The sequence below is a fragment of the Heteronotia binoei genome, chromosome 16 (genome assembly GCF_032191835.1).
Source record: "Heteronotia binoei isolate CCM8104 ecotype False Entrance Well chromosome 16, APGP_CSIRO_Hbin_v1, whole genome shotgun sequence".
In the NCBI taxonomy this organism is placed as follows: Eukaryota; Metazoa; Chordata; class Lepidosauria; order Squamata; family Gekkonidae; genus Heteronotia; species Heteronotia binoei.
Genome location: NC_083238.1, coordinates 23,082,758 through 23,103,718, shown reverse-complemented (window position 1 = coordinate 23,103,718; position 20,961 = coordinate 23,082,758). Strand labels below are relative to the sequence as shown.

The 20,961-nt window shown below is 43.0% G+C and overlaps 1 protein-coding gene across 7 annotated transcripts in view; it reads left to right on the top strand.

Annotated features, from left to right (window-relative positions):
• Nucleotides 1-20,961, top strand: part of RBMS1 (RNA binding motif single stranded interacting protein 1) — a 219,116-nt gene that overhangs the window by 180,364 nt on the left and 17,791 nt on the right. For all 7 annotated transcript variants that reach the window (XR_009556310.1, XM_060257367.1, XM_060257366.1 and 4 more), the window contains exon 6: nucleotides 5,607-5,686. Coding sequence is in view for 6 of the 7 variants with exons in the window: in XM_060257367.1 (XP_060113350.1) it covers nucleotides 5,607-5,686 (80 nt within the window). In the remaining variant the exon portion in view is untranslated. The remainder of the gene's footprint in view (nucleotides 1-5,606; nucleotides 5,687-20,961) is intronic.

Below are 20,961 nucleotides of genomic sequence, written 5' to 3'. Positions count from 1 at the left end.
TGCTATGGAGACCAGGTTTAAGATTGAGGACTTGCCTTTTGAAGGTTCCACTGTTTTCCCTTTCAAGGCAGATGAGATGCTTTCCCTGATAAAGTACAAGCAGACAGCTAAGTCCTTAAGAGTCTCACATTTGTCCATGTCTCAATTTAAGCTGAGGTCCTTTGTGATCGAAGCATGGGGCTACAGCGGATAGGAGCCCAAACAATAGACAAGACTGGGAACCGTGCAATCATGGGAACCATTGAAAATGTATACAATCTGTTGTATTTACAAAGAGCTGTATAGACCAATCATAATCATCATATATATCACATATAAATCATTGCACCAAAATATTCCAAAGGTAATTCCCATACAAAAGGTAACTTTTCTCTGTAGTAACTTAAATCCAATATATAAAGTCCTTAATGTTGAGTCAAGTACTACCAGAGAAATCTTGCGTTCATATCATCAGCTGACCAGCAATTGATACAGGAGCCAGTTTTGGAGCCTTTCTTAGAAGCTGGTTAGAAAGCATAGTAATATCCTCATGACCTGCAACTAAAAATTACAGTGTTTGCAGAACGTATACAATAGTATTTCTGTATCCCTGCCATGTATGTCACCCCAACATAGCTACATACTCACTTAAATTTAATGCTGAGGAGAAAAAAATCTTAAATTGGAACACAATTCCTGGCAGAATTTCTTGAATTTTTTTCCTTGGCATGGCGTTCTTAGAGGCATTGAATAACCATAGGTTGAAATAGCAAAGTAACCTAACTGTTGACAAGTCCCTTAAAGGCTTGTGTCACCCAACATATTCATTTCCTGAGGATGGACTAGCAACTCATAAATTTATAAGAAGCAGCTAAAGTCCATACTCTGATTTAGCCCTACCCTTCCTAATGTATTGTACCTGTGAATAAAGTGTGCTTCCTGAATTAACAAAAATTTCAGTGTGTCTGTTCTGTTATATGGGTGTTTCTTGATCCTACCCAATACTGCATATCATAATTTCTCTGGCGAGGATGGAAAATGGCTAGTCAATGGAGCTTCTGAAATAACCCCTGCAATACCCTGAAACTGGCTCCTATATCAATTTGGTTGTCAGCCGATGATGATATGACTGCAAGACGATGAGTTGCCACCATTACCCTACAGCGCCCCAAGATTCTGCAACCCCCCTCCCCCCCCTCCTCAGAGATCCAGAGCCTGTTGAGGACAATGAGGACGGGGCCACAGAGTTCAGTATGCCCCCAAACCTTGGGTTCTACCTGTTCATTTCCTTGTTTTTTTCACTAACAGGATCAAGGAGGAATGAACTGGAAAAGTGAGGCAGCCTAATGCTGAGCTCTTGAAGCAATGGCCTATTCTATTAGAGCTTCAGCTGCCACTTCCCTCATGGCTAGAGCATCATGGCTAGAGCATTTATCAAGGAAGCTCATTGGCTGATGCCGGTTTTAATTCTGTGAAATTTTCCTCAAAGGTTATGGCCTCCATTGTAGTGGCAAGGATGAATTTATGACTGAAAAACTGGACCGTGGATGCTACTTCCAAGGCTAATGCAGCTACATGGCCCTTCCTAGGGGAATAAACTATTTGACGATACCCTGGATGATATCCTTATGGAGACCAATGATAAGAATTAGGCTATGCCCTTTTTTTCCAAGAAAAAGGATAAGCAACAGAAGGAGTTTTACTCCCAGTTCTTAGGCAGCTACAGGACTTTTCCCAGATTCTATATAGACTATAAAAGACTGACCTGGTCCAAGCCAAAGTTTTCCTTTGGGACCAATTCTCAGTCCACCCAGGGCTAAAACTTAGGTAACAGAGGCAACAAACCTCACCCACAATCAATGTTCCCTCTAAACTGCAGGGTCTTCTGAGCAAAAATTCTACTTTGTGAGCTACTGGTATTAAAGTTGTGAGCTGCTGCATAAATTAGCGTGCTCTGGGGTCTTCCTTCCTAAGCTAAGACAAAAATGTGTGAGCTGGAGACTAAAAATCTGTGAGCTAGCTCACGCTAACTCAGCTTAGAGGAAACACTGCCCACAATAATCCTGATGCCAAGCCTCCACTGGTGGGGGGCACACTTCAACTTTTCTGGCAGAAATGGACTGTGTCAATGTCCAGCACCTGGGTGCAACACACCATCAGGCAAAGTTATGCCATTGAGTTGTCTTCCCACGAGATATGAGTGCTTCTTACAGTCCCTTCATTCCAACAAATTTGTTGTATACAAAAAAAAAATCAAAATGAAGACAGTGAAATCAGTTGCAGAGGTGATTATAGCAGAGGGCTTAATGACATCAATAGACCTCGAAGAGGCCTACCTACATGTTCAGTTTTTCCCTACACAGAAGTACCTTCACTTCATTTGAGGAACTGATCACTACCAATCCATGGCCCTGCCCTTCAGACTAGCATCAGCCGTGAGGGTGTTCATGAAGGTGATGGTTGCCCTTGTAGCAACCCTCAGATCCCAGGGTATCCATGTGCGTCCCTATTCACAGTTAAGGAATTCCCTTCATTGATGGACTGTCGTTTCACATCCGATCAAAGGCAAAGAAATGCATCCAGAGATGGACCAACTGATTACCACAGATGCAAGCCTTTTGGACTGGGGAGCCCACTTCTTTCTGCGCCAGATCCAAGGAACAGACTATGAGCATCAGTTTCTTGGAACTCGGGGCAGTTTTTCTGGCACTAAAATTCTTCCTGAAAACATCTTGGCACCTTTATGTTTGCTTTTGCAGGGTCTATGTCAATCACCAGGGAGGCATGTGATCCTGGAAACCTCAACAGGAAGCAACCTTAATAATGAAGTGGTCAGAAAGACACCTAGCATCTCTCTGAGCAGCATCAAAGGCATCTTCACTATCCAAGCTGATTGGTTCAGCCAAACTTACTTGGAACAAGGGGAGCAGTCCCAATCCTTATTCAAACAGGTGACTTATCAGTTTGATCAGCCCTGTGTAGACCTCTTCACCTCTCCCCTCAATATGAAGACCACACACTTATTTTCCCATTATGACAAGTGGAAAAGTGGATGCACTCTGCTCCAGGTGGCTGACTGGCCCGACTGTATGTCTTTCCTGCAATCCCAATGATCTCCAGGTCTCTGAACCGAATTGGGAGAAAGCAGAGATGATCTTCCTGGCTTCACATTGATCATGGAGACCTTGGTTTTCAGACCTGATTGCATATTGAGTCCAGCCTCCCTGGATGCTTCCAGTTCTTCCAGACAGTCTGTTCCAGGGCCCAATACTCACCAGGGCCTTTGAGCTAACATGCTGCATAGACAAGCAGCAGCTTTGGCCTCAGTTCTACCTCAAAGGCAGTCCTCTCTCATTCCGCCCATCAGGCATTTCTTCAGAGAAGCAGCACTTTCCAGCCTGCCAATAGCTCACCATTTTCCTCCTTGGAGACTTCATGTCATTCTCCAGGCACTTACAAAACCTCCATTTGAGCCACTGTGAGAGGTATCACTCAGGTTCCTCACATTTACAGTGCTCCTTCTTACAGTCACCTCTGCCGGATACATCTCAGAACTGGGAGCTCTGTGCATAGCTAAAGGCTTCTGCATTTTCCAGAAGGATGTGGTGGTTCTATGTCTGGATCCTTTGCACATCACAGAGGTGAATTCTGTGTTCCACAGGTCTCAGGAGGCATACCTTCTGTCCCAATCTGTCACACCCCAAGGAGAGGAATTGGCATACCTTGGATGTGCAAAGAAGAAGATGAAGAAGATAGAAGATATTGGATTTATATCCCGCCCTCCACTCCGAAGAGTCTCAGAGCGGCTCACAATCTCCTTTATCTTCCTCCCCCACAACAGACACCCTGTGAGGTGGGTGGGGCTGGAGAGGGCTCTCACAGCAGCTGCCCTTTCAAGGACAACCTCTGCCAGAGCTATGGCTGACCCAAGACCATGCTAGCAGGTGCAAGTGGAGGAGTGGGGAATCAAACCCGGTTCTCCCAGATAAGAGTCCGCACACTTAACCACTACACCAAACTGGCTCTCCAAAGAGCCTTACATATTTATATCCAGGATGTGGCTTCTATCAGGAGATCAGATGTTCTGTTTGTAGCTTACTTTCCAGTAGCCAAGAGCAGAAACATGTCTAAAGCGTCTCTCAGTAGGTGAAAGACTGCTGTATTTTGGCCTGCTCTTCTCAAGGGGCTTAAACCTCTAGAAGGAATTTGCCCACTCAACCAGGAGTGCAGCCACCACAATTGCCTTTCAATCCAATGTACCAGTTTTGGAGATCTGTAAAGCAGCCACCTGGGCAGTTACAGCTACCATCATACACTCTTACAAAATGAATTCATATGCAGCAGCTGATGCAGCCTTTGGGTGGCAAGTGATAAATAGGTGATATGAGAGGAATTGAGACACAGTGCTGCCCTTCCATCTCAGGGAAAGCTTTGTAACATCCCAAACATAAATGAGAAAGGAATTTTGGACTTAGAATGAAGCTTCCTTCTATTTGAGGTAGAGGAGAACATCCTGGAACCACCCAGATATGAAGGAATTTGATTGCTTTGTAGATAATAGTCCTCTTGTCTCAATTATCTTAAACTCTTTTTCTACTGTTAATGTTATCTGTTGGGTGTTGTTTCTACTCTGAAATGGGTTCTGGCCCTCTGGCCTCATCACATAGTTGCTTAATCTTAAGCTTGTGGCCTGTTGGCAACAACAAAACTGCACACTTTTGTGGTTTTCTATGGAAAGTTCTGGAACCTGAGGGACCGTCTTTCCCCATATGAACCCCAGAGAGCACTGAGGTCAACGGGGAAAAACTTAATGACTATCCCTGGGCCGAAGGAAGTTAAATATCAGAGCACCAGAATACGGGCCTTTTCGATCGCGGCCCCTACCCTATGGAACCGACTCCCCGAGGAGGTGCGGGCCCTGCGGAGCCTTGAACAGTTCCGCAGGGCCTGCAAGACCATCCTTTTTAAATCAGCATATTCGGACTGCTAAGAAAAATGGTAATTAAAGATCCGCCAATGCGGTCCAAAGATCTATACCGCAGTATAATTGTATCTACTAGACTGGTTTTTAATTTAATGTTTTAATGTTTTATTGTTCTATAATGTAATTCTAATGTTTTAATTATTATGGTGTGTTTTTATGGATTGCTGTTAGCCGCCCTGAGCCTGCCAAGGTGGGGGAGGGCGGGATATAAATGAAATTAATAAATAAATAATAAATAAATAAAACTCTCTGAACTGAAGGAGAAGGTGCTCCATTCCTCAGGGGTGGGAAGAAAATAATATAATATCCTGCCTCCAGGGATTGTGGGAGAAGGAGTACTTAAACATCAGGATGTCCTTCTTTATCTCAAATAGATTGAACCTTCACGGTAAGTACAAAGTTCCTTTTCTCTCATACATGCATAGTGTTGTAAACAACACAAGGTTTGCAGGTTGAATACAGTGCATGTGCAAGATATCAAACCTGGGTGCTTAAACACCAGATTGACCAGGAAAAAAAGTTTGCATACAGATATGCTGCATAGTGGGAATCTTTGAGACACCACCAAGGAGTACAGAATCACAAAGTTAAGAAAGCAAAACATGTATTAATCCTTCATTATCTCTGTTCTTTTTTTACACAGGATGGAGTCAACAGAAAAATGTGAAGCGGTGATTGCTCATTTTAATGGAAAGTTCATTAAAACACCACCAGGAGTTTCTGGTATGTTGTTTGAATTCTTCTGAACTATAATACTGAGGGTGGTTCTTGTTACTAGAACATAATTGTGCATTAAAAGATCCAGGACCAGTTCACATTGTATTCCTTGAAAAACGGGCAATCTTTTCGATCCTCTGCATCTATTTATTTAGACATATAACTTGCTAATTAAACAATCATGTCTGTTTCTGGCACTGATCTCAGTGATGCTTTCCCCATCCACTGGATTTAGAGAAATTTTGCCAGTCACTTCATTAACACGAATGCATGCCCTGTGTTTGGATGTTGTGGTAAGTCAGAGAAAGGAGGGTCCTGTGAGAATTAGTGGAAATTGGATGAGTGTCTGAAGTGATGGAGCCTCACATGGCTCACATATAATTCCTTAACCACAGATAATAGCCAAGATAGTACTGTATAATAGCCTGCCTAAGTACAGCTTTTACAGAATCGGTTTTCTTTTGAGGAAAAACAAGTGTGAGAGATGTATGTTTCTTGGTGGTTGAATAGAGCTGGTATTAATGGACTTGTAGAAGTAGTCAGAAAGGAGTATAAAATTCTCAGTAGCATTTCTCCTAAAGCAAAAGCTTCTGCCAGCTAGCAAGGGAGGATAGCATCTCTTTCTGAACTAATTGCTTCTTCCCCCCTCACTTGACGTCCACATCACTACCACTAAACCTGTTGCACAGCTGCCTCTTACCTTCAAGTGAGTCTGCGCTGGCCACCCAAATGACAAATGTTATCTGTTGCCTTAATCACTTTTCAGTTAATGTGGAAATAGGAAATGATAAACAACCTAGTTTTTGATCTCATCGGATTTGTCTGCCTTTTGCAAATAATTATATCAGCAATGGCCAATTTGCTCTACTGCAGCTGGAAAAGATTGCTGCTGAGTGCAGGAAACCACTCTTGTGTTCTGCAAATGAGAGAAAAGAAAGTGTTAAAGTAATGCAGAGGCATATTATAATCCTTGCCTAGAACAGTGGGTAACTTACCCTTTTCTAGAGTCACTGTTTCGAAGTTCACTGTATTCCTTTTCTTCATTAGAGCCTGCTTCGGTGGGGAGGGTGGGATCCAAATTAAATATTATTATTATTAAACAGCTGGTTAGTTTATCCTTTTTTTATATCAGCTACTTTGCAAAGTCAGGATTATTCCTAGTTAACTATTCTAGTAAGCGTTTGGTTTTTAAGGCAGTTGTAAATAGCTTAGGTACATTAGAGCCTGCATTATGGGGTTGCCTTTGGATAGAACCATTGCAAACGCTGCACATTTAACAAGGGACGTTAATTCCCTCTGGGTTTTTATTTGTTAGTCCCAGATAGTTGCTGAATGTGAACAGGAGCACCAAGGCGCTGTGTCCTTCCGTGATCAGCGTCTCAAGATTAGGTAGCCATTCTGCTTTGCCTGCAGCATGCCATCTACTTTCAAAGCAAGTTGAGGCCAAGCTAAAGACCTGAACTTAGGCCATGGCCATTTCGAGAGCACCAGGGGATTTGAGAGCTTTTAAAATACTTTCGTTGGCAAAGATTTTGTAGCTCCAGTTCTGGGTAAGAGATGCTGAGAGGGAAGCAGTTTCCTGCACTCAGCAATAACCTTTTTTTAAAAAAAAAAAAATTAAGTCATTATTTTTGGGATAGTTGGCTTATTGGTTTGTTCTATAGCATTGAAGATGAATCTGCACTATAAAACCTGACATCCAAATAACATAGAAGCAAAGGAATTGAGATTGGAGGGGATTTCCCCCACCACCTACCCATCAAATTAACTTACTGGAAAAAAATCAACAAAGTAAAAGTTTGGAAGTCCTAAGATCAGCTTCTGTGTAGTTTAATCTCTGCTGTGGGAATCCTGACTCACCATCTGATAAAAAGTTACAAACTTATGATCATTGCACCACCTACTATGAGCCCTTTCAAACGCAGGTGTTAATGCCCTTATGCTATCAGCTTCTGCTGGGCAGAAGGAGAGAATTACTCAGCGTGAGTTAAATGATCAAAACCAACGAGTCAGATGCAAAGACTAAAATGAAATGTGAATCTACTGTATATTTTTAAGTGCCTGTCTTTTGCTTTCTGGGTATAATAAGATCGTGTAATCCAGGGAGGAGACAAAATAGCATATGTTTATTTCAGGATGTAGGTGAAGAAAGGATTTGAAGTCGATTTAGATTTACTTTAAAGAAGTTAATGTATCTTATAAAGCAGTTCATTCACCGCTGAGCACTCTTTTGGATGGAACTCAAGGGAACTATAAGGCAGAATTTCTTCTGAACCTTCTAAGGCGGAGGATACATCATCATTTCCGCTTTTCCTACAGTCTTCTGTTGCTTTGTTATGGATCTGACTGAAGCTTTCTTAGCCCTCAAGAACTTCCAGTGTGTCTTGACTAACAGGACATGTGATTTGATGTGCTGCGGTGGGGTGGGGGGAAGCAAATCATCCTTGTTGTATCTTGGAGTTTCATTGTATTCTGATGTAACTGAGAAACAGGCCCATCCCAGATTTTCTGTTGATAAAGCAGTGAAACTGTGCAACAAGCTTAGTTCTCAGTTGCTTCAACTGAGAACAAATGGGGTACAGTCAGTACACACAGCACACACACAAAGAAGCAGACCTCTGACAAAGGGACTAAAGAAAATTTTTGAAGGTTCTCAAAGATGGATGTTCCTAGTTTATTTTGATACTAGTGTCCTCTTTATCAGAAGTGCTGCAAAGATTGTGTAAAGGAGACACAGCCATCCCTCCTTTTCACTTACTGATCACATCTTATCTCCTAAATTATGAGCTGTTTTAACTGAGTGTGAGACTTGTTTGCTAGTTTCTTCAGAATCTTTGCAGTTTGTCCTTTGACGAGTAGACTGGTCCTCAAAATGCACCAGGTCTTTTCCTTTTCTTTGTGGTCTGCAGATTGCTGCTGCATCACTACATTTATTAATAGGAAGGACAGCGCATGATCTGTCAAATGTGAAAAGCGGGGGTGGGAAGTCAGTTTTAGCATTCCTTGGGCTATTGCTTAATGAATCTCATGTTACAGGGGGCAAACTATGTAGATGTAGAGGCTGGCTCTTTAACTTCTCCAGCGTTGTCATTCAGTGTTCCAGCAAGTGAATCACATTTTGTCTTTTATTGAGGCCGTGTCGAACATTTGTGTGTACTGGTTGTCTTTTGTAAAGCCAGTACAGAGAGTTACACATATGCAGATGTTACAGAAGGAACTCACAGTGTAGTTTGAGTGGTTGATTATCTGTGGTTGATTTAGCCCTTGTGAATTAAGTCTGAATGACCTCCAGTAACCACTCTGCGGTGCATTCCCTCTGGTGCTCACTCGTCCTGAAATTGGGGCGTCACAGCTGTTTCCTGCTCCCGACTCTCAGTTGTAGGCATTTAGCATGAGGGTTAATAAGCATAATACTGTGGATAATGAACTGTAAATCTTGGCTTTATAACCAGTGAAGAGCATAGAAACAGAATGGTCCTCTAATATTTCCTTCGTTCTTTATTTTCTGAACGATAAGCTGACATCCTGTTTACCATGTCAAAGACACTCATATTCTTTTCCTTTCTTCATTCCATCTGATCTTCATTCCAGCTGATCAAAAAATTTCTTCTCTCCTTTATGCACCATCCACTTTTCAGTCTGTCACCCTTCTTCGTGGCCTCAGAAAGCATTTCCTACACTTGGCTCTGCATACTCTACTTCTGCTTACAAACACACTCTCACACCTTTGCTATTTTGCTACTGCCAGCTTGAACTGGGTCAGACGCCTGCCTCTTGGCCTTATTGTTAACTCTGTGTCTTGGCTTTGTGAGAAGAGTAGGCAAGTTCAGGAGAGGTGAGCCACCTGGCCAGCATTAACAAAGCATTGAGTTAAAGGTCAAGGAATAAATATCCGTAACACAAAATAATCAGCTGTGGTGGAACAGCATGTAGTCCCAAATTCAGCAAAACCTGGCTGAATCAGCAAACTTGAGCTGGATGTGAAAACAGTACAAGGACAAAGAAGCCAGAATGTTGGAATGAGTAACTATGGGAGGAAAAACATCTGTCTGAAAAAGACATGTTGTCGAGGTTGGAATCAAATACAGAATGGGCTGAATAAAGAAAGGGAGCTAGAATTTATTTAAGGAAATATATTGTGCTGCCTCTCAAAAAACTTCTCAAAGGGTTGCAATATATATAAAAAACAAAATTAAAACAACAAACAGTCCAGCTAGTAATAACACCATACTAGTCCTATAGTCATGAAAAGAAAGCATCATAGCAGCATAACGAAAACCAGAATAAAACTGGTAAAACACACCCAATGCAATGCATTAAAAGATATTTAAACATCTGGTAAAGACCAGCCCTTTGTTTTATTTTTATTTACCTTAAATTTATATCCTGCCCTCTCCACAAACAGACTCAGGGTGGCTAACAATCAAACAGAAACATAACAATTCTAAAATCATTAAACATAAACAATACTAAAATCACTAAAATACAAACATTATGGTGCTACTCAAATAAGCAGGCAGAATCTTCCATCAGAAGTGGTCTCAAACGACACATCCTCCATCTGTGTCTATGTGGGGACAAAACAGGGAATACAGCATGGGTTCCTTTTCTCATTCTTGTTGAAACAAGTAGGATTGTGACTTTGGAACCATTTCACTCTGCTAGCTCTGAGTGAGGCCCAGTTGAGTGTAGGAGATTAGAAGAAGACTTAACATTTATATAACACTTGGTGCTCAAACTACTTTGTATTATCTTGTAATACTTGCAACATCCCTGTAATGTAGGTTAAAAAGGTAAAGGTAGTCCCCTGTGCAAGCACCAGTCGTTTCCAACTTTGAGATGACGTCACATCACAATGTTTTCATGGCAAACTGTTTTATGGAGTGGTTTGCCATTGCCTTCCCCAGTCATCTACACTTTACCCCCAGTAAGCTGGGTACTCGTTTTACTGACCTCAGAAGGATGGAAGGCTGAATCAACCATGAGCCAGCTACCTGAACCCAGCTTCTGCCAGGATCGAACTCAGGTCATGAACAGAGCTTGGACTGCAATACTGCAGCTTACCACTCTGTACCACAGGGCTCTTTTCCAGTGTAGGTACAATAGTATTATTCCCATATGGCAGGGGTGGCCAACAGTAGCTCTCCAGATGTTTTTGCCTACAACTCCCATCAGCCCCAGCCAGCATGGCCAATGGCTGGGGCTGATGGGTGTTGTAGGCAAAAAACATCTGGAGAGCTACCATTGGCCACGCCTGTCATGTGGTCATAACCTTTAAAGCCCTATATGGCTTGGGACCTGTCTGCCTCTGGGACCGCCTTTCCCCACATGTGCCTTAGAGAGCACTACGATCAACCTCACAAAACCTGCTAAGGATCCCCAGGCCAAAGGATGTTTGGCTGTCCACCACTAGGACAAGAGCCTTTTCGGTGGCGGCCCCTACCCTCTGGAATGCTCTCCCTGAAAACATCAGGACCCTGCGGGACTTGCCACAATTGCTACAAAACAGTACTGTTCAAACAGGCCTTCAACACCTAATGGAGCCATCCAGCATTCCACCAACCCACAGCATCATTACTTATTCCAACCTTAAACAGAAATTTAAGGCACTTAATAACATCTAAAGATAATACAGAAAACCACGCTAATCAAGAATTAATAATAACGCCATCTTGGGACAAAAATTGTATATTGTATATGTTAAGATGTTTTAATGACTTTTATAATTTTATTGTACGCTTACTTTTGTGTATTTTAACTGTTGTTAGCTGCCCTGAGCCCGATAGGGAAGGGCGGGATATAGGTATAATAAAAAAATATTCCAGAGAATGAATGGCTTGCGAAAGCCAACCTAGTAATGGTGGAGGTGACATTCAGACCATTGATTTCCCAAATGATAAATCATTCTCTTAACCAGTATTTACAGCAGCTTTTTAGAAGAACTGCAGGTTTCAATAGGAAGTTTACATGTGTGCACAATACAGCTGCATTCATGTGTTAAAAATTGGTGTGTTTAATAAATACAGCATCTTGCATATTTTAAATGCTGTTGACTTGCATCTAGCAGAAAAGCAAAAGCTGTTTGAGGAATAATGGAGGCATCCTGTAAGAGGCACCATGGGTAGAAAATGGCATAGCATCTGCTATGAATACAGAAGGCCCCATGTTCAATCCTAGGGATTTCCAGTTAAAAAGATGAGATAGTACGTGACCTGAAAGACTTCCATCTGAAACCTTGGATGTCCACTGCCAAAGTAGACAGTATGTACTGTTGGTCTGATTCAGTGTAAAGCAGTTTCGTGTGTTCATCCCCATTCTGCCAGTATCCCCCTATGTTCATTGTCCTGAAAATGTCAAGACAGTGTGCGATTGAAATAAAAAAGGCCAACGCCATGCTGGGAATTATTAGGAAGGGAATTGAAAACAAATTAGCCAGTATCATAATGCCCCTGTATAAATCGATGGTGCGGTCTCATTTGGAGTACTGTGTGCAATTCTGGTCACTGCACCTCAAAAAAGATATTATAGCATTGGAAAAAGTGCAGAAAACAGCAACTAAAACGATTAAAGGGTTGGAACACTTTCCCTATGAAGAAAGATTAAAACGCTTGGGGCTCTTTAGCTTGGAGAAACATCAACTGCGGGGTGACATGATAGAGGTTTACAAGATTATGCGTGGGGTAGAGAAGGAAGTACTTTTCTCCCTTTCTCACAATACAAGAACTTGTGGGCATTCAATGAAATTGCTGAGCAGTCGGGTTAGAATGGATAAAAGGAAGTACTTCTTCACCCAAAGGGTGATTAACATGTGGCATTCACTGCCACAGGAGGTGGTGGCAGCTACAAGCATAGACAGCTTCAAGAGGGGAATGGATAGGCATATGAAGCAGAGGTCCATCAGTGGCTGTTAGCCACAGCTTATTGTTGGAACTCTCTGAGGTAGTGATGCTCTGTATTCTTGTGCTTGTGGGGGGGGGCACAGTGGAAGGGCTTCTAGCAGCCCACTGGTGGACCTCTTGATGGCATTTGGGTTTTTTGGCCACTGTGTGACACAGAGTGTTGGGCTGGATGGGCCATTGGCCTGATCCAACATGGCTCCTCTTATGTTACACGGAGTGTTGGGCTGGATGGGCCATTGGCCTGATCCAGCATGGCTTCTCTTATGTTCTTATGTCCATTCTGTACAAAGGTCCACACAGGCAGAAAGAAAATGGTGTTCTGTTTGGTTCTCACAGAATCCTCTGCGTAAGTTCATTACAGCCTCGATCAGATGCTCCTTTTCTCTCTGTAATGAGAGGGGAATGTCTGTCCTTAACGGAGATCAGTCTCCCCCTTCAATAAGCAGAATCTATGATACAGTAAACATATATTTAATTTAAGAATACTCTGACTTTTAATTCAACTGATTTTGAGTCTAGTGGCACCTTTAGGACCAACAAAAATTTATTCAAGGTATGAGATTTTGTGTGTAAGCACACTTCTTCAAATACATAGAATTGGAAGGTAACGTTTCATATATATAAGCAGATGTCTCTACATAGGTGAACAGCAAATTAGCATACAACTTAATGAAGATGTTTTGACATACAACTGTTCTTTAGGTAGTCATGGGAGGCTTATTCTGTGGTTAAATACTTTCTAACAGTGGGTGGGATCACACTAGGAATTTGCTGCAGTGGTCTCTCAGCTTTAAAAAAAGCTGCCCCAGAGAGAAGAAGAAGATATTGGATTTATATCCCGCCCTCCACTCCGAAGAGTCTCAGAGCGGCTCACAATCTCCTTTACCTTCCTCTCCCACAACAGACACCCTGTGAGGTAGATGAAGATATTGGATTTATATCCCACCCTCTACTCCGCAGAGTCTCAGAGCTGCTCACAATCTCCTTTACCTTCCTCTCCCACATCAGACACCCTGTGAGGTAGATGAAGATATTGGATTTATATCCCGCCCTCCACTCCGCAGAGTCTCAGAGCGGCTCACAATCTCCTTTACCTTCCTCTCCCACATCAGACACCCTGTGAGGTAGATGAAGATATTGGATTTATATCCCGCCCTCCACTCCAAAGAGTCTCAGAGCGGCTCACAATCTCCTTTACCTTCCTCTCCCACATCAGACACCCTGTGAGGTAGATGAAGATATTGGATTTATATCCCGCCCTCCACTCCGCAGAGTCTCAGAGCTGCTCACAATCTCCTTTCCCTTCCTCCCCCACAACAGACACCCTGTGAGGTAGATGAAGATATTGGATTTATATCCCGCCCTCCACTCCAAAGAGTCTCAGAGCGGCTCACAATCTCCTTTACCTTCCTCTCCCACATCAGACACCCTGTGAGGTAGATGAAGATATTGGATTTATATCCCGCCCTCCACTCCGCAGAGTCTCAGAGCGGCTCACAATCTCCTTTACCTTCCTCCCCCACAACAGACACCCTGTGAGGTGGGTGGGGCTGGAGAGGGCTCTCACAGCAGCTGCCCTTTCAAGGACAACCTCTGCCAGAGCTATGGCTGACCCAAGGCCATGCCAGCAGGTGCAAGTGGAGGAGTGGGGAATCAAACCCGGTTCTCCCAGATAAGAGTCCGCGCACTTAACCACTACACCAAACTGGTTCTCTGTGCCTCTCAGACATAAGAGACATGCTGCGGTAATCAGACTGCACCCAACACAGGCTTAGAGAAGTGTTTCGACTGCTCCTGCGCATGCGGGGCACATGTATGGCATGTCCCTGCCATTCAGTTGGTCTGGAAGTATGCCGTGCAAGCGCTTTAGCTATTTGCCACAGGGAGGTACCAGCGGCTATTTAAAGCAGGAGTGGCAGGGGGGCCAGATGTGTGTGTGTGAACCTGCCTGTTTGGTCTGGAGTGGAGGGGTGGAGGGGTGGCTATGGTAGAACAAATCACTCTTGTGATCGCACCCAGTGTTTAGATGTTGTGAAGATGCTATGATCCAGTATGGAAGTTACAGCAATTTAATGTTTGGCTTGTCTACATTATTCATGCTTAAAATCTGCTTCAAAAGTCAGAAGCATATTTTTGTCTCTTGCCATAAGTCAGCTGCAACTTCATAGCAGTCTGCACCATCACAATACATGGCGCTTCAGTATAGGGTTTTTTTTAATAATAAGGACATAAGAGAAGCCATGTTGGATCAGGCCAGTGGCCCATCCAGTCCAACACTCTGTGTCACACAGTGGCCAAAAATTTATATATATATATATATATATATCGGTACATATATATATATACACACTGTGGCTAATAGCCACTGATGGACCTCTGCTCCATATTTTTATCTAACCCCCTCTTGAAGCTGGCTATGCTTGTAGCCGCCACCACCTCCTGTGGCAGTGAATTCCACATGTTAATCACCCTTTGGGTGAAGAAGTACCTCCTTTTATCCGTTCTAACCCGACTGCTCAGCAATTTCATTGAATGCCCACGAGTTCTTGTATTGTGAGAAAGGGAGAAAAGTACTTTTTCTCTACCTTCTCCATCCCATGCATAATCTTGTAAACCTCTATCATGTCACCCCGCAGTCGACGTTTCTCCAAGCTAAAGAGCCCCAAGCGTTTTAACTTTTCTTCATAGGGAAAGTGTTCCAAACCTTTAATCATTCTAGTTGCTCTTTTCTGCGCTTTTTCCAGTGCTATAATATTCTTTTTGAGATGCGGTGACCAGAATTGCGCACAGTATTCCAAATGAGACCGCACCATCGATTTATATATAATAATATAAAAAAAGTTAAAAATCACAACAGGAGTGAGAAGGTGGGACCCTCAAGTTCACAGCCATGATAACTTTGATTCTGTTACTCTCCATCTTTACTGCCTCCTGAATTTCACTTGCCATTCCCTATTTTATGAAAGAAACAAGTTTTCTATAGTTAGTCCTGTATACTTGGGATGATATCTACCTGGGGACTTGTGAAGCAAGACTTATCAGCAAAGAGTGTTGAAAACAAAATTGCAACTGTGCTTCTGGCCTGTGATTAGAGAGAGAAGGGCAGGGCTGTGAAAATTATGAAAATGTATGTAATGGCAACAGACTGAAGAAAAACATTGCCACTCCTGGTTTGTTTGACCCAAGGTTGTTCTAAGGATCTGTCTTAAGGACATGATAAGGAATGGAAGAAGATGATGATATTGGATTTATATCCCGCCCTCCACTCCGAAGAGTCTCAGAGCGGCTCACAATCTCCTTTACCTTCCCCCCCCCCCCACAACAGACACCCTGTGAGGTAAATGAAGATATTGGATTTATATCCCGCCCTCCACTCTGAAGAGTCTCAGAGCGGCTCACAATCTCCTTTCCCTTCCCCCCCACAACAGACACCCTGTGAGGTAGATGAAGATATTGGATTTATATCCCACCCTCCACTCCGAAGAGTCTCAGAGTGGCTCACAATCTCCTTTCCCTTCCTCCCCCACAACAGACACCCTGTGAGGTAGGTGGGGCTGGAGAGGGCTCTCACAGCAGCTGCCCTTTCAAGGACAACCTCTGCCAGAGCTATGGCTGACCCAAGGCCATTCCAGCAGGTGCAAGTAGAGGAGAGGGGAATCAAACTCGGTTCTCCTAGATAAGAGTCCACACACTTAAGTGACTTAACCACTACACCAAACTGGCTCTCGTGGGGTGAAAGGTCAGAGTGCTTGACCAAGACCTTGCAGATGGGATTCTTGTGAAGTATGGGCTTGCACTAAGATAGCTTTTTTTAAAAAAAAAAATTTTATTGTTATATATTCCAACACCAATCCACCTCTGCGAGAGTCCCAGGCCATAGATACATTATAATATTCCATAAATTTATAATTATTAACATTTCATCCAAATACAACTCCATCACTCTATTTAAACATCTTATCCATTCATTTTCTTATTCACCAACCAATCGTCTTAAATTGTTTAAACTTTTCCAAATATCTCACCATCTTCCTAAACCACCCCTCCTCCTGTTCACTAACCTTTAATCCGTTCATTCTTCGTATCTTCATCGTTAAATACTCCAAAATAATTATATAATTCATTTTATCCCTCCAGTGATTAATTGTCAATTCCTCAGCTTCTTTCCAATTCCTTGCTATCACTTGTCTTGCTGCTACTAACATCAAATTAATCCATTTACTATCCTCTTTTGATCTTAATCCCACACCATCCAAATTAATAATTGCCATTGCTTTAGATATACTTATTTTCCATCCCATAATCTTTGTCATCTCTATGCCAACCTGCAACCAGAATTTTTTCACTAAGGGACAATCCCACCACATGTGACTGAAAGTTCCAATTTCTCCACATTTCCTCCAGCAATTTTTACTCCCTGATTTAGAAATATAATACATCTTAATGGGTGTATAATACCATTTCTGTATCATCTTCAATCCCTGCTCCTGCACTAACCTAGATGTTGTAACAAAGGGAGGTAATCTAAACATCCTCTCCCAATCTTCATTTAAAATTTTATCTCCAATATCTGTTTCCCAATGTTCCTTCAAAAATTCTCTCGGGGATTTCCCTGTACCTAATAAAATCTTATACAATTTTGAAACTATTTTTGACTTATCTTCACTATACTCTTTCACCAAGTTTTCAAAGGGAGTATTAATTCTTTTACCAATATTTTTAAGTTCTTCCTCCTTCAGCAATGAGGAGATTTGACTTTTTAACAACCAATTAATATTATTCAAAATATTATACTCCTCTTTCTTCACCCCATCAGTACCCCAAACCTCTTTCAATTCTCGAATCGTAATCCTCTTCAGTTTATCTCCTACTTCCTTTGACAGCGATCCCCTTAATGGAGCAAATTTATCATAATACCACATTTTAGTAATAGATGATATCTCCGGAGCGAGTTCTTTTTTCCACTTCTCCCATACCCTACTGGGCCCCATAAAGGTTGATAATTTATCAGGGCTTGCACTAAGATAGCTGACATCTCTCAGTTCATAGTTCTGCTTCTATAAAACAGGGCTGTTTATGTGATTCATAGCCTGATGGACTGAGGGAGCACCAAAAAAAAAAAAAGTCTGATCTCATCAAATATTGGAAGCTAAGCAGGATTGACTCTGGCAAATACTTGGATGGGAGACCTCCTTGGAATACCAGCAGTTGGGTGGTGGGGGCAGGCTTTATTCAGCCACCTCCCTGAATAACCTTCAGTCAGTAGGGGTCAGTCACCAGAGGTCACCATGACTTCCAGGTGCATATAGACACACACATATTTTAAAAAATACAAAAAAAAAAAGTCTTCACTTGCTGGTGGAAGATGGCACCAGAGGGGGACAGACAACTTTTCCTTGGGAGAGAGCTCCAGAGTTTTGGTGCCACAGTTGTGGAAGCTCTCTCCCAGGTTGTCACCCACCTAACCTCAGAAGGTTGGGGGATGCTCAAAGCAGTGCCTCTGAAGATGACAACAGTGGTCTGGAAGGGTCATAAGGGAGTAGGCAGTCCCACATGTTGGTCCTGGACAATATAGGATCTCAGACAATATAAAGGCCAATTGTGTGTGGAAACAGATTGGGAACCACAGTAGATAGGCCAGGACTGGAGAGATATTGTCCCTATGGCTACTTCAGTTAGCATCTTAGCTATAGCATTCTGCACCAGTCAAAGTTTCTGAACACTTTTCTAGGGCAGCACCATGTAGAGTGCATTGCAGTAATCTAATCTAGATGTAACCAGGGCATGCACAATAGTGGCCAATCTTTTCTGTCCAGGAAAGGCTGCAGCTGGTTAACTAGTCATTCCTAGTAAAAGGCACTTCTGCCCACGGTGTTTAAATGTCCAGCTTCAGTCTTGTTGCAAAGTATCAGTATAAAGTCCAAAATGGCATTTTTAACGCAATCCAGCCAGCTCTGAATGAGTGCTGAAATATTTCATTTTATGAGATAATCCTTTTCTGCAGGGATCTGAGCTGCCAGCATGGTGTGTAAGTAAATAGCTGGGAAGCTTCTAAATTCCTTAAAGCTTGCTTTCGTTTATGAAAGTGGCTAGATTTGGAAACCACAGAGACTTATTCGAGTGACTTCTGCTGACAGCTTGCCATATTTTTCTTGAATGGCACGCTCAGAATTGGCTCTTCCATGGTTTTGTAGACTAATGAAAACACAAGATGCATGTCACAAAATACACCACAAACTAATAAAGATTCACAGTAATAGTGGCACTTTATGGTGCCCTCACTTAAAGCATGTGATAAGCTAGCCGCAATAAATATAGATTCCACCTGCACCTGTACCTCCCTTTCTTGCATCATGTTAGCACAGTTGATAGTTTAGAACCAGTGGCTTCTAGTAGCAAACTTGGGTTGCTATTCTAATCTTGCTCTACAGTTTTAAGTTCTGTTTCACCTGCTATCTCTCAGTGAACTCCATTAACTTCAATGGCACCACTCGGTAGGATTAATATACATTAATCAGGTAATGACTGCAGCACTGAATGATGTCACACCAAACCTGTGACACTTAAGTTACAGGTTTCTGTCACCTTATTTTATTTTATTTTGTTTGACTTGTATCCCACCCTTCCTGTGGCACAGACTCTGGGTGGGTTCCATCAGAGACTAAACAATTAAAAACTTGATTGAAATTACAAGGTTGAAACGCTTGGGACTGTTTAGCTTGGAGAAACGTCGACTGCGGGGTGACATGATAGAGGTTTACAAGATAATGCATGGGATGGAGAAAGTAGAGAAAGAGGTACTTTTCTCCCTTTCTCACAATACAAGAACTCGTGGGCATTCGATGGAATTGCTGAGCAGACAGGTTAAAACAGATAAAAGGAAGTACTTCTTCACCCAAAGGGTGATTAACATGTGGAATTCATTGCCACAGGAGGTGGTGGCGGCCACAAGTATAGCCACCTTCAAGAGGGGTTTAGATAAAAATATGGAGCAGAGGTCCATCAGTGGCTATTAGCCACAGTGCGTGTGTGTGTATAAAAATTTTTGCCACTGTGTGACACAGAGTGTTGGACTAGATGGGCCATTGGCCTGATCCAACATGGCTTCTCTTATGTTCTTATGTACAATATAAAACAACTAAAATACAGACTTCCAAGACTCTGCTTCAACAGTTATGACCCATCAGTCCAGAGATCCATCAGAACCCAAGGTCACCAGAGGGGGGAGGCCTAATAAAGGGTGACATCCCCTGCCTCAGCTGAAGGCCTGGCGGAAGAGCTCTGTTTTGTAGGCCCTGCAGAACTGCAGCAGGTCCCACGGGGCCCTGATCTCTAAGGGAGTTCGTTCCACAAGGCAGGGGCCAGGACTGAAAAAGCCCTGTCCCTAGTCGAGGCATGTTGGATGTCTGTGGGGCCGGGGACTACTGGAAGATGTTGAGTTGCTGATCTTAAAGATCTATGGGGCTCATATGGAGAGAAGCTGTCCCAAAGGTATGCTGGCCCCTAGCCATATAGGGCTTTAAAGGCAAGTACCAGCACCTTGAAGCACATCCAGTATTCAATAGGCAGCCAGTGCAGTTCACACAACACAGGTGGATCTGTGCCTGCATAGGCGACGAAGTCAGCATCCATGCAGCTGTGTTCTTCACCAGCTGGAGTTTCCAGATCAGAGCCAAGGGCAGCCCCACATAGAGTTACAATAATCCAGCCTGGAAATGGCAATCACATGGGCCACTGTAGCCAGGTCAGGAGGGGGGACAAGATACAGGACCACCTGTACCTCAGATGGGGAAAGGTAGACCTGGCAGTGACAGTAATCTGATCCTCCATGGTCAAAAGAAGCATCCCAAGCTCTTCACCCCTGATATCAGCACCAGTGGAGCCCTGTTAAAGGATGGGAGCCTGATCCCTGGTCCGCTGCACTCCAGGCGCAGGACTTCTTTGATGGATTCAGTTTCAGCCAACTCTGTTGCAACCATTCAGCCATGGCTTGCAATGCTCTGCCTCTGGGGCAGAGCCCAGGTGGGCATCCATTAATAGATAGAGCCTGAGTGTCATTCACACATTGATGACTCCCCAGCTCATATCTCTGGATAATATGGGTGAGAGGGCCTACGTAGATGTCAAATAGCATCGGGGAAAAGAACTGATCTGTGCAGCGCACCACATTCTAATGAGTGCCACTGGGACAATTCCCCCCCCCCAAAGTGCCACCCTCTGTCCCAGACCATGGAGAAAGGAGGCCAGCCGCTATAAGGTGAGCCCCATATCCCCGCTTCACATTTATTTTTCAGTGAAGTCGCTTGTCAGCTACTTGTCAAAAAGTGCCCAGAAACTGAGTGATGAGAAAACATCAGCTTAACTTAGATCAATATCCAAGGT